Source organism: Hypanus sabinus, chromosome 5, assembly GCF_030144855.1.
Source record: "Hypanus sabinus isolate sHypSab1 chromosome 5, sHypSab1.hap1, whole genome shotgun sequence".
Classification (NCBI taxonomy): Eukaryota; Metazoa; Chordata; class Chondrichthyes; order Myliobatiformes; family Dasyatidae; genus Hypanus; species Hypanus sabinus.
Window position 1 is genome coordinate 42,890,074 of NC_082710.1, and position 13,526 is coordinate 42,903,599.

Genomic DNA, 13,526 nt, shown 5'->3' on the forward strand with positions numbered 1-13,526 from the left:
GTTTTTCAGATAGAGAGATCTTGCCCACAAAGATAAACTGTTGAGTGGGAAATGTTTGAAATGAGTGACAGCTGGGGAATAGCAGGAATTTCATTTTAATACTAAGTACGGTCATTTTCTTAATTGCATTGACTAAATCATTATTAAGGATTTGGATTACATTCTTTAACTATTATCAACAATTAAAATGTTCCAATCTCTTAAAAATCTGTGTCTTGATGTCTTTAAAAGTCCTAATTGGGAAGTATTGAAATCCATAATAGGCAGTCCACATATATTGCCCATTTAAAACAATATGGTATACCACTCAGCAGCAATTATCTGGGTAAGATTAAGAACATCTATGCCAAAGTTAAATTCTCAACTATCAGATCAGTACTAACTTCTTCACATTGCTGACAATCAACACAGATGCACCTCAAAAATGGGTCTTAACCCATTGCTCTACTCTTGCTATATTCATGACTGTTTGGCTAGACACAGCTCAAACGCTATCTATAAACTTGCCAATGGCACCACTTTTGCAGCAGAGCATCAGCTGGCAAAGAGGAGGTGTACAGGAATGAGATAGATCAGCTGGTTGACAGGTGTTGCAACAACAACATTGCACTCAACATCAGCAAGACCAAAGAACTTGTGGAAATCCATGTAGGGGAGGCTGGGAGAACACACACCTGTCCTCATTGAGGAGTCAGTGGTGAAAAGGGTGTGCAAGCTTGAAGTTTAGCAAGTTTAGTTTGAAAACGTTAGCAAGTTTTTACAGATATATAGATATACAGTGAGAGCATTCTGACTGGTTGCATCACCTCTGGTGTGGAGGTGCTAATGCATAGCATCAAAAGAGGCTTCAGATATTTGTAGATTCAGCCAGCACCATCAAAGGCATCTCCAAAAAGTGGTGCCATCTGGGACATGATCTTTCTCATTACTACCGGAGCTTGAAGACCCACACTCAATGTTTTAGGAACTGCTCCTTCTCTTCTGCAAATCAGATCTCTGAACAGTCCATGAACCAACAAATACTACCTCACCAGTGTTCTTTTGCACTACTTATTTATTTATTGGAACATACAGTTGTAATTGTAATGCACTGCACTGTAATACTGTTGTAACAGTGAACGAAGTCACCAGCAGACATTAAAGCTGATGATACATATTTAGCACACAAGCAGGCATCATACTCAAGAACTCTTGGAAGAAGAGTCCCCCTAACCCAATATTACAGCACATTTTATATGTAAAAACACAAAGGGAACTGGACAATTTCTATAGTTATAATGCATTCATAGTTCCTTTGAGTTGCACCTAGGTCTTCACACCAACACAACCAAAATAAGTGTTAATCTGAGTTGCATTCATGCATATGCAGACATCTCCAGTCAACTGGATGTTTCCTGGTCTGCAATTTACTCTATAATGCAGCTCCAGGAAGAGAATTATTGTGAGCTGCATTTTAAATTCAATCTACAATCAACATTCATATCTGAAGACTGATTGTAGTTGAAATTAATAGTTGCTATATCCCTAACTACATAATACACCTTAACACTGTTGCCACAAAGCAACATATTTCATGACACATGTCACCGACAATAATCCTGATTCTGATACTAACAACAACTCAGAAAATGTGTACGTCAGGATGGTTGGGTTGAGTTGTTCTCTGATCTTGGCAATCAATTTGCAAACATATTGTAATCTGAAAAATATAAATAAAGTTAATAGAGCCAGTAAGTATTTTAAAGCAGCTGTAATTTTTTAAATCAGTTCAATACAAGGAAATGTATCTTGTTTTGCATTTACTGTCAGCACACCTGAAGCAATTAGTTCTGTACCAATAAATTACCCTGACCACAAAATTGGCACCTCTACTGTTAATGCAGTGTCCATCTAAAATAATTCTTCATTCTGCACTCCACAAATAATTTGTTGCTCATTCTTGAGTCATAATGGCATTGACTTGATCATTAATCAGCAAGCTGCTGTGGTCACCATATCAGTCAGAGCCAAAGTATCAACCCAGCCTTCCAATGACATACAGTATTTACTTATATACTCAGTGGCCACTTTATTAGGTACAGGAGTGGAACCCAGTGAAGTCTTCTGCTGCTGTAGTCAATCCAAGCCTGTGACAGGGGAAAAGTATACAGTGAATAATGGACAAGGGCAAAATTAATGATCAGTGTGTCGCTTACAACACAACAGCATGATCATAGATGGAAATAAGGAGCTTTAGTTATAAAGTGGATTAAGCAGCTATACACAAAATTTTCATTGGGAGGCAAAGTAGAAGTTACATCAATGTGTGTAAAGATTGCATGTGAAAAAGCTTGCAGAAAGATGAGGATTTGGTGCCAAGTGTTGTGGCGAAATCTTGTGATGAGAAGTGAATCAGAATCAGGTTTATTATCACTGACAAATGTTGTGAAATTTTGTTGTTTTGTGGCAGCAGTCTGGCGCAAGACATTAAAATTCCAAAAAGTTGCAAAAATAAACAAATAGTGCACAGGTGGAGTGATGAGATGGTGTTCACAGGTTCATGGACCGTGCAGAAATCTGATAGTGAAGGGGAAGAAGCGGTTCTTAAAAAACATTGTGGTTCTTCAGGCTCCTGTACCACCTCCACAATGCCAGTAACGAGAAGAGGGTATGTCCTGGTTGGTAAGAGACCTTAGTGATGGATCTGTCCCTCTTGAAGATGTCATTAATGTCATCAATTGTGTCCATGATCCTGTGTGGACTCCACATTGGAGTCTCCACACCAAACAGTGAAGCAACCAGTTAGAATGTTGCCTTTGTACATCTGGAGAAATTTTCTAGAGTCTTTAGTGACAAACCACATCTCATCAACTCTTAATAACGTACAACTGTCAGTAAGTGCCTCCTTGGTGAATGTGATATCCCCAAGAGTAGGTTAGTCAAGTACATTGGCAATATCAACAATATACTCCCAGTGAGTGCACGTTTCTGGTCTTCGTGCTGCTGCAGCCCATCCACTTCAAGGTTCGACGTGCTGCATGTTCAGAGATACTCTTCTGCACACCACTGTTGAAGCAAGCATGGATAAGATAATTACTGTCATCTTCCTGTCAGCTTGAACTGGTCTGGTCACTCTCCCTTGACCGCTCTCATTTTCAAGGTGCTTCCACCCAAAGAACGGGCACTCAGTGAATGCTTCTTTCTTTTTCACACCATTCTCTGTAAACTCTAGAGCCTATTTTGTGTGAAAATTCCAGGAGACCATCAATTTCAATGGTAGTCAAGCCACCCTGACTGGCATGAACCATCATTCCACGGTCAAAGTCACTTAGATCATTTTTCTTTGCTCTGAACAACAACTAAAACTCTTGCCCATGTTTGCAGACTTTTATGCATTGAGTTGGCTAATTTTTATTAAAGAGTGGGTGTACAAGTGTATCTAATGAAATGGCCACGAAGTGTATTTAAATCTGAGTATCTTTGTCTACAGGTACTCAAAACTTCAGTTCACTCAACCACTTCCTGGCATGAACACCAGGAACACATTTGTATAAGCATGCTAATAAAAATAGGCATCAACTAGTTGTACTCGGAGTACCATTTTAATATTACCACAAACCGTCTTTTATTATCATAAATACAGTATACACATAAAAACAATTTAGATGCCATCAAAAGATAACATCAGTATTTCTTATCTATCCTTTTTCAAATATTAAGTGAACTGTTTTTGAGATAGAGAACCATTTGACATACCTTGTCAGTTTTAGATAATATTAGGTCACTCTAGGAAAATACGGCTTTCACCCAGCTGGCATTTGTTTCTGTATTTGCTTATCCCAAGGGACCACATCTGGAAGTAGAAGACTATGTTACAGCTACTCACGTCAGCATATCTTCTATTCCTTTTCTCCCATATACTTCACAATGATCCTTTGAAAGGATCTAAGGTCTTTTAGCAAGTTGCACATTCTAACCATACTTACTAATAATGCCTTGCTTATATAGTCCATAACTTTGATTCGAGATCAGTGGAAATATTCTTATTACATCTCCTCTGTCCAACCCACTTATAATTTTAAAGATTTCTCCCAAGTTTTCTCTATTCCTAAGAGAAGTGCTAAAGTCTGTTCAATCTTTCCTAATAGCTGCATTCTTTCAGTCTGGATTGTTCTGGTATTCATTATTTTATTTTTTCCTTTCTTCTAAGTCTTTTTCATGGTAAGGAGAGCACATAATATTCCAAGTCCACATTTTTCAAGTTCTTAAATTGTTCCAAGAAGTATACAAAGGAATTCAAGCCTGATTTACAGAAATATTAGAAAATAGGACATAGAAATCTGCACCACATTACAGACCCTTCAGCCCACAATGTTGTGCTGACCAGGTAACCTATTCTAGAAACGACCTAGAATTTCCCTACTGCATAGCCCTCTAAGCTCCATATATGTATCTAAGAGTCTCTTAAAACACTCTATTGTATCCACCTCTACCACCATCACTTGTAATACAATCCACACACCCACTACACTCTGTGTGAAAAACCTACCTCTGACATTCTCCTTGTACCTACTTCCAAGCACCTTAAAACTATGACCCCTCATGTTAGCCATTTCAGCCCTGGAAAAAAGCCTCTGGCTATCCACACAACCAATGCTCTCATCGTCTTATACACCTCTGTCAGTTCACCTCTAACCCTTTGTTGCACCAAGAAGAATATGCCAAGTTCACTCAACCTATTCTCATAAGGCATACTCTCCTATCTAGGCAACACCTTGTAAATCTCCTCTTCACTCTATAGCATTCACATCCTTCAGTACTGAGGTGACCAGAACTGAACACAGTACTCCAAGTGGGGTCTGACCAATGTCTTGTATGGCTGTAACATTACCTCATGGCTCTTGAACTCAATCCCATGGTTGATGAAGGCCACCACACCATAAGCCTTCTAAATAGCACTGTCAATCTGAACAGCAGCTTTGAGTGTCCTATGGACACAGATTCCAAGATCTTGCTGATCCTCCACACTGTCAAGAGTCTTACCATTAATACTATATTTGGTCTTCAAGTTTGACCTACTGAAATGAACCACTTCACACATATCTGTGTTGATATCCATCTGCCACTTCTCAGCCCAGTTCTGCATCCTATCGATGTCCCGCTGTAACCTCTGACAACCCTCCAGACCATCCACAACATATTATTGAAATATTGAAACAGTTCCCATGAGAAGATGGTTGAAGGACTGACCAGAGGACACAGATTCAGAGATGAATGGAAGATACGGTGGTGAGGAAAAATATTTTAAATGTAGAACGTATATGATATGGAACATTACATGAAAGTGTGTTTTATTAGAAACAGAGCCAATCAGGACATTCAACAGGATATTCAAAAGGCATATAATGGAAGATAACTTGTAGAGTTATAGAGAAAGCTGGGGATTGGGACTGGCTTGATGGTCAGCATGAACTCAATGATCTGATTAGTCTCCTGTGCCTTAGCCATTCCAGTAGTATGTATTTAAAATTCCACATCTTAGATCCCATAAAAATTGGTGGGGGGGGGGGTGGTGGGGGGAAAGAGGTATAACAATTTTACTTTGGATGTGTTCAATTTCCAATTACGAAACCTCAACCATATGATATGACAAATGCCATCTTCAGCAACACACACCAAATGCTGGAGGAACTCAGCAGGTCGGTGTGTGTGTGTGTGTGTGTTGCTTTGGATTTTCTGCATCTGCAGATTTTCTCGTGAGTGCAATCTTCAGTCCTGCAGCTGTGCAAAAATAGCTGGGATAATGCAGGAAAATGTCTCAATATGCTCCAGAATACAGTGATGTGCAAAGTCAAACTGGGAGTCGGGAATAGGACTTCACATAGTATAAATCTAATAGCATGCTAGTAAGATATTTCAGGAGGCAGGCTTCTGAATATCTTATAATTGAGATGGCTTTGTGATTGTTTTTAAATGCTTAAGATACAGCCCGTGCTCTGAAAGTATTCTGTTAGTGAATTGGGTGTATACATGCACAGAGTTCCATCCTGGTACCCAGAATTAATGCTGAATCAGGGGCGGTCAGATGTTACCGGCTGTGAATTATACTTAGTGGGACTCTTTCCTCTACCGTGTTGGTTTGGATTCACGGTTAGATTCTTTTCTTTGTAGGTTTTCGATTCGGGCCATCGCAGTTTTAATGCACAAGCCAACTACTTATTTCAAACAAGTTATGGAACAAAAGTTCTTTAAATCACATTGAGCTAATTAGAAAATTCTATAAAACTCAGTGTCAAGGAATGTTCATGAATATTATGTAGGTTTTCGTGATACCTTGATTAAATATTATACGGGTGCATCGTTGTTCTGTGTATTACCATTAGAGTACGTTCCAATTTGCAAGAGATTTCTATTGCTGTTTCCCATATAATTCGTAAAACCATCCTAGTTAAGAATAATAAATTGCTTATAATGTTCACACTTTTTTTTGCTGTAAGTTCGGCCATTAAGATAGATGCTGCCAATTCAACGTAAAACAACAGACCAGTCCATTGTCGGTCATTCCATCGGTTTTAATTCACCGCTCATTGCCATTTGTTCGCCATCCATATTTGTTCTAGAATATTTTGATAAATCTGTTTCACTTCAGCATCGTTTTAAACACTGGGGGGTTTGTCTATTGCTTCAGCAGTGAACTACGGTGTTATTTCCGTAAGACATTGAAAACAATGGGAAGTTTTAGCATTGTGGTCATTCAGAAGCTTCTTCCTAAATTTCTTCCCCAACACCCTTGCCAGCCAGATAAATGAAATGTTATGCATCTGCCCCTTATGGCAAACATTTATGGGGTTAGCGATCTCTATCTGGATATGTGATCGTAGTTCATATTTGTACACTATATATAAAATAAACCAACCTTAGCAGGTGCGTGATGATAACCCGAAATAGCGTAGTGGCCCAGTACAGCTGATGAGTTATAATAGATATTCTTCATATTTTAACTGCAGTCAGCGCATTATTGGTTTTCTCCAATGACAACATCCAATCATTGTCTTTGTTTTAAAGGAATGACTGGATTCTGTCACTGAGCAGATATTCATCTGCACCTTGGCGCCGCACCTCCCTTTTGATATAACATACACTTTAATACCAAACCTCCAGCACAATTAAAACGAAAGTTCCCGTAAATTTAAGTGGAGGGCGAACTCTGAAGAAATGCCTGTCAAGGTGGCGATGTTTCCCACGTCATTACTTTCAGTGTCCTGTCAAGTGCATTATTCTTGCACTTTGTCCTTTAGTCATTTTTCTCTCACACCCGCACCTTTTGTCTCTAAATAAAACATTTCCACAATAAGCAAATCTAGTTCCTACACGTTTATGATATAACAGGGGCCGCGGACTGCCACTGTGCGGATAATCCCCAAGCAGTGTCACTGTATTGGTTTTGTAAAGGGTCACCTAAACATTTACTGACTGAAAGGGCTCCTTCCACAATAACAATATCTCAAGCCCATACATTTATGATGCGCTGGAGGCTGGGGGTAGCCAGTGTGTAGATATTTCCCACATAATTCCCTGCAGTTTCCTGGACGTGTAGCATGCTAGAATGAAGTGCCTGCCCATTGTTTGACTGAACTATTATGTGCTTAACATTTACATAACAAAAGTGCCACTCGACTTCCCCGATTAATGCAGCTGAAGGGCTCTTGTGGTCCCGTAATAAACATTGTTGAAATAATTTATTTGGAGCCCTGGTTACTCGTGGGAGAATGGCCACTGCGAGTTAGCTGATTGGATAGTCAATGTTGTTGTCATGATGGTTTCATAAACACCAAGTACTATGTTTTTCTCTATTGTGCCTTGTATACAAAAGGACTGCTGTCTGCCGGGCTGATCGGTGGAGCAAGAGACCCTCTCTCCATATACTGTATGGTCACTGTCAATTAAATGAACTGCTCCTTGTTCTCCGGTATTGTTCAGGAGTCCCTTAAACATTTTGTCACAGAGAACGAGAATGAGAGAGAGAGGAAAAGTCCCTGCACCCTCTCGACGCTGTACCTCAGGGCTCTCTCTGTTCTGTATGCCGACATCCGCCGGAGTCGATCGCTTTTTTACCATAATGCCTGGCAGCATTCATTCAATTGATCTTTAGTCAGTGTGGGTTTTCTTGCGTGCGGCCGATATTATTTCAACAAATCGCTGACTTACAATCTCAAAATAGTTACTTAGATTGCCTGGTACCAGGGAAAATGCAATCCTCGATTTCTGTTCGAGCACTGTAGAAAAGTACCGTCATGCTAATAAGACTTTTTTTTTGGTGCGGATTTTGAAAATAAAAATTGTTATTGTTTCCTATTGAAAAGGTACTCCTGTGAGATACCAAGACAGTACCCACAGCAAAAAGCATCAAGGGTAAAATTATAATGCATTAAAATAAATTTCTAACATAATAATCCAGTTATTGAATCTAAGTAAAACACGAAGATGATCGCCTCTCTGGGTCTGGTTGACATATACCATGCACATTTGCACTCTCGGGGCGAATCAGCTGCAACTTTACCAGACGTTTTGGCTGGTGATTTATTTTAGGCAGATGACAGGCGCTTGTAAACTAGTCCCCATTTATCCTCTGGGTTAATTATCACTCAGCTGCTAGACCCCAGGCTTTGCAGTGCTAATATCTCCACTCTTTGCTGGGGAAATATCCCTATGTCTCGTGCATCAAAATGTCTTTTCAATGGAAACTGGAAATGTTCAGTCGTAAGACTAACGTAAACAGCCATTAGTCCAACTAAGTACACAGAAAAGCAACGAAGGGCGCCTGCACAGTAGCTAGCAAACAACGATTTCACTTCGGGTCAACAGGTCATCTTTTAAAACATTATATATTTACCAGATTTGTCAAAATCACATGTAGTTAACAACGTCTTCTATGGTTCTATTTTATAGCGGGACTTTCTTCCCATTGTAATTTTCAAAATGGGCAGTCTGTCAAAGTCTGTATTTACAACTAATCCGTAGATGTAAGAATAAAAGTTACCAAATCAAATCGACTCATACGTGAAAACAGCTGCTACTTGCAAAAGATTAAAAAAATAAATCACCTTCAATCTACAGGCGCGGCGAGGAAAGATGCTTCCGGGAAGACCGTGCCCACGTTAAAGTACATTTAAAGAGGTGTGCAAATAACTACTTACAGCGGTTACAAATGTAAGCATACAGGTTTCCCTTTATATAAAATCCGCATAATAGGGTTGCGGTCGTTACTCAAATCCGTCAACCAAAGTAAGTTTATTTGTGGGTGCAGTTAAACTTTTGACTGGGCTTCCAACCGCAACATTGAAGAATAAAATAAACAGCAAGAGAAAAGATAAATAAACTTTTTCTGCAAGCCTGATGTGGCGCGACTTACTTGAGAAGGCATGGGCAATTCCCCAGAGGGCCGGGCCTGCTTTGTGTTAAATGTTTAAAGATTTCAAACGATGGAATTTATTCTTACTGCAAACACTCTTATTTACAAGGTCAAGTATACCAGCACTCGACGGGTGCTTAAGAGTGTAATTATTTATCTAAGGGCGTTTGAGTGAGGATCTGGAGCCTTGGCAGGAACCCAGGCTGAATGCCCTCAAAGCCACTCCGAGTAGAAGACATTACATTATATGCATGGGTTGTCCGATGTGCTTTAGTTTTTTTTTGTGTGTGGTGATTCTCATCTTTGACCCTTTCCCCCACACCGCCGTGGAACTAAGTACACATCTCGTGGACACACATGGGTCAAACAAGTGGGCCGGCTGCATTCCAAAACACAAACAATTGGTAGAATGTTTTGTTAAAATATGAATTGCGATAAATGTTCCAATACATTGTGCTCAAAGATATTCACACTGAAAGACAGGTAAGCGAGCCTGCTCTGGACGGCATTTTGCAGCGATTAAAGATTAGTGGCCGAAAAATAATAACGAGAAAATTAAATGATTTCTGAGGGATTTTTTAAAAGATGAGCAGTGTACACTGCGCATGTTAGACAATACTGCATAGTGATCAATGGCTGTGTTGCACCTCCCCTCGCATAGCAATGTTAACTTTTTTAAAAAAAGTAATCACTCTAATGATTCCTGCAGCAACTTGTAAAGAAATGTAATGCAGAGGAAACTCAATTATTCACGACCCAGCCGTCAGCATCCGTGAAAACACCAAAAGTGAAGGCCCTGGAAGTTTGGGGAAGTTAGTTTGTTATACAAACTCAAAGTTCACGAAACACCTTATTAACTGCGAAACGCCAGCGCTTTCACATGCACCCAACACAGGCACACACGAAGTCTTAGGGCATAGTTTTTAAACTAGATGACTCTTTATGGCTTCTATGAAAATACAATGTTAATGGCAACCCTACAAAATATTTTTAAAGAACAATTTCTATCAAGGCCAAGTTTTTTTATATATCTTTCGCTTTCCAAAAATACATTTTTAAAGATTTTTCAAATCTATGTCGCACCTTATATTGTTCAATTGGGATCGTCGATCGGTCATAATAAATCAATTTCCCTTTAGTGAAAAGTATTGAAATTCTGCACCATAGCCGATAAAAATATTAATGCACTCTCTTACTGCTCGGTGCAAAACCAAAGCCATGTGGTTAAGTCTATATTTCAATAAATTATTCTCCAAATGTAACTTTATGCACAGACACACAGCTACTGGTTAAAAAATACCAGTCATATAAGATTTATACTAGTTGCACCAGAGGTAAATTCCATATCTCGGATGCAAACAAAAATACAAACAAATCTTACCAGAATTAAAATTTATATAAAAAGTCTATGAATTGTCTTTTTATATTGAAGATGGCAGTGCACAGCTTCTTTATGGAAGAAGAATATAAAAGTTTCATTGTTCAATTATAACCGGGCGATCAGTAGTAGTAGTAAAATGGATGCCATCAAAGTCAAAGCATTAGGCACTGGAACGGTGGCGCTTGAAGGGTACCTTTTTGTGCTTCTATTATCGTCACCGATAATGTTGTCTGTTGGATCAACTTCATAGTCCCAGTATTCATCTGGCTCCATGTCCGACCCGCTACTGCCTGAACTATGATCGGGTCCAAAAAAGCATAGTCTGGCCATGTTGTCCTTAATCGCCTCGCAAATGGGTCGATCGGCTCCGTCGCAGACGCACTCCTTGAGAAGCAAGGCTTTAGGGATAACCAACATGCTCTCGATTACCTCCCGGCACTGATCTGTGCATTTGATACCGTTGAAAAGTTTGCCGCAGTTATGGAGGTAGCGGTGCAGGGCGTTGTTGCACTGTTGATCCATCTCGCACTGCAGGCGGGCTTCGGTGCAGCCCATTACCCCATCCCGGTTGCGAGTCCTCGGCAGGCAGGGCTCGATGGCACGCTTGGTGCTTTTGCACAGCTCGTCCTTGACGCAGTCGCAGTTCTCCAGCATGGGTCCGTTCTGCGTCTGGTTGAGGTGGATGAGAGCCGACAGGCAGTGGCTGGGACACCGCCTGGTCTCCAGGTTTAACACTGACCTGCACGCCTCGGTATATTGCTCGTAGGCAAAGCTGCAATCGGGCTCGACCTGACACTGCACGATAGCTTGCCAGCAGATCCGCCGGGCCAGCGATCCAGAATAGCTGAAAACTATCAGTAAACAGACGAGAAGATGCCCCTCGAATCGGATCAAGCCAGCGAGACTTGCCATCGTCTTGGTGTCTGAAAGTTTTGAAGTTTGCTATTTTTTTGCATAAGGGATGGCTTATGTCACGCATCCATTCAAAAGTCTTCTGCGATCGCAGTGAAGAGTTTCTTTCTCAGTACTTCCCCCACAACATAGTAGGCTATGCTCTTCTCGCCTGTTTTTCCGTCAACACACTGCATGTAATGCATCGAAGAGTTTGGCTCCGTTTCTTTTTACAGCAGACTTCCCTCCTCCCCACAAAAAAAAAGCCAACGTGCTCTAATTACTTCGGCAGCGACTCCTAATATATTCAACAAGCTGCGAACGACCAACAGAACTGCCCCGCGACATGTCCTCCCCATTCCCCGCCTCTGATATTACACAGAGAGCTCCAATTGGCCGATGGTTTCAAGCACCGTCCTATTCACTTGGAATCCAAGCTATCATTGGCTAATATCTCTATCTCCCGCCCACTTTACATGTATTCTGTGGTACCATAGGTTAATAGTCATTCATTCCGCCCCCTGTATTATCTTGAGTGACACCACTGGCTGATAACACCGATCCCGCCCTCAGTACATACTACAAGATAGTATTGGCTGGTATTTCCTCACTCTGCACAATCTAATTATTGTAAGGAGGAGCCTATGAATGATTGTTATTTTAGCAAATCCGATTCCAGGATTCTGGTATAGCGCTCGCTTCCTGCGGAGTCTGCATTCTTTGTAAATTCCCGCCGGATGCTGTGGGCCGACCCCAGGAGCTTGCGCGGTGCTGTTTGTGTTCTTTGCCTGAGTGTGAGGCTGGTATGTGCAGTACTGTAACATGTTCAGTCCGCCATGGGATTGCTGCTTTCCCGTCTTACTCCACAAGGCTGGACCCGTTATCTTTCATGCTGAGTTTCCGGTTCCATCTTTTCTAGGGATAAACAAAAAACAAAGATCCAAAGGAATGTTGCAAAATGGTTCTAAGTTTCTTAACAACTTTTAAAATAATGTAAACTAACGTCTCACAATACACATGCTGTCTATTTAGAAAATGGAAGTAATTTGGATTAAAATCTGATTTGGAAACTTTGAGTGTACTTTGCTAGTTCTTTGATCTTATCGCGATTTGTTTACTAATTCGTGACATTTTTCTCATTTCACGTTTCCTTCTATTGCATCTCTCCTTTTCTACTTAATTCATTTCTTTTCTCCCCAGTTGGTTCCGAACCCCGGGTAGATTAATTTACACGGAAACGGCCTTGCGCGTTGTGACGTCACTGGTACCGTCAAAGTTTATCAATTCACAAATTCGATACTACTCGTGTGTTGTTTGAGAAGAAAGGAAATGAAAAACAATAAACAAAACAGCCTTCAAGAATTTGTGCGATGTTCTTATCAAAGTGATTTGAAAGCTACTTACTCCAGATGAGAAAACGCACCCCGAACGCCAGGGGTCTATTTTTAACCATTTAACGCGTGAACGCCGGAAAGAGAAAGAGTTAATGTTTCAGGTCAAAATCTAAAGTAGATTGAAAAGAAAATGAATGAATTTGCTGCAATTGTAAAATGCTCCAAAGTTTAAAAATAAATTAGATGGTGGTGGTGTAAAATCCTTTGAATAATGAGACGTTCTTGAAGCTCAAACGAACAAATAATCCCTATAATAAATACGTATATATTGATAACCAGATTTAAATTACTTGTAAATTAGTGTGCTATTCACACATGCTCTCAATTCGATAATAAATAGTAACATTTTCAAAGTAAGTTACGTTGTAGCTAAATAGTTGTTTATACTGATTTACCAAAATTGACCAAAATTAACGACTATCAGAGAGCACCTGTACGCACATATCATGAACGAGTAGAGTTAATGTGC

At 40.2% G+C, this 13,526-nt stretch overlaps 1 protein-coding gene across 1 annotated transcript; it reads right to left on the minus strand.

Moving 5' to 3' along the window:
- Positions 1-6,537: 6,537 nt before the first annotated feature.
- Positions 6,538-12,012, minus strand: LOC132394102 (growth arrest-specific protein 1-like). The gene has a single exon (XM_059969850.1). It carries the CDS (start codon positions 11,682-11,684, stop codon positions 10,878-10,880), a length of 807 nt encoding a protein of 268 aa, XP_059825833.1. The 5' UTR covers positions 11,685-12,012; the 3' UTR covers positions 6,538-10,877.
- Between the last annotated feature and the right edge of the window lie 1,514 nt (positions 12,013-13,526).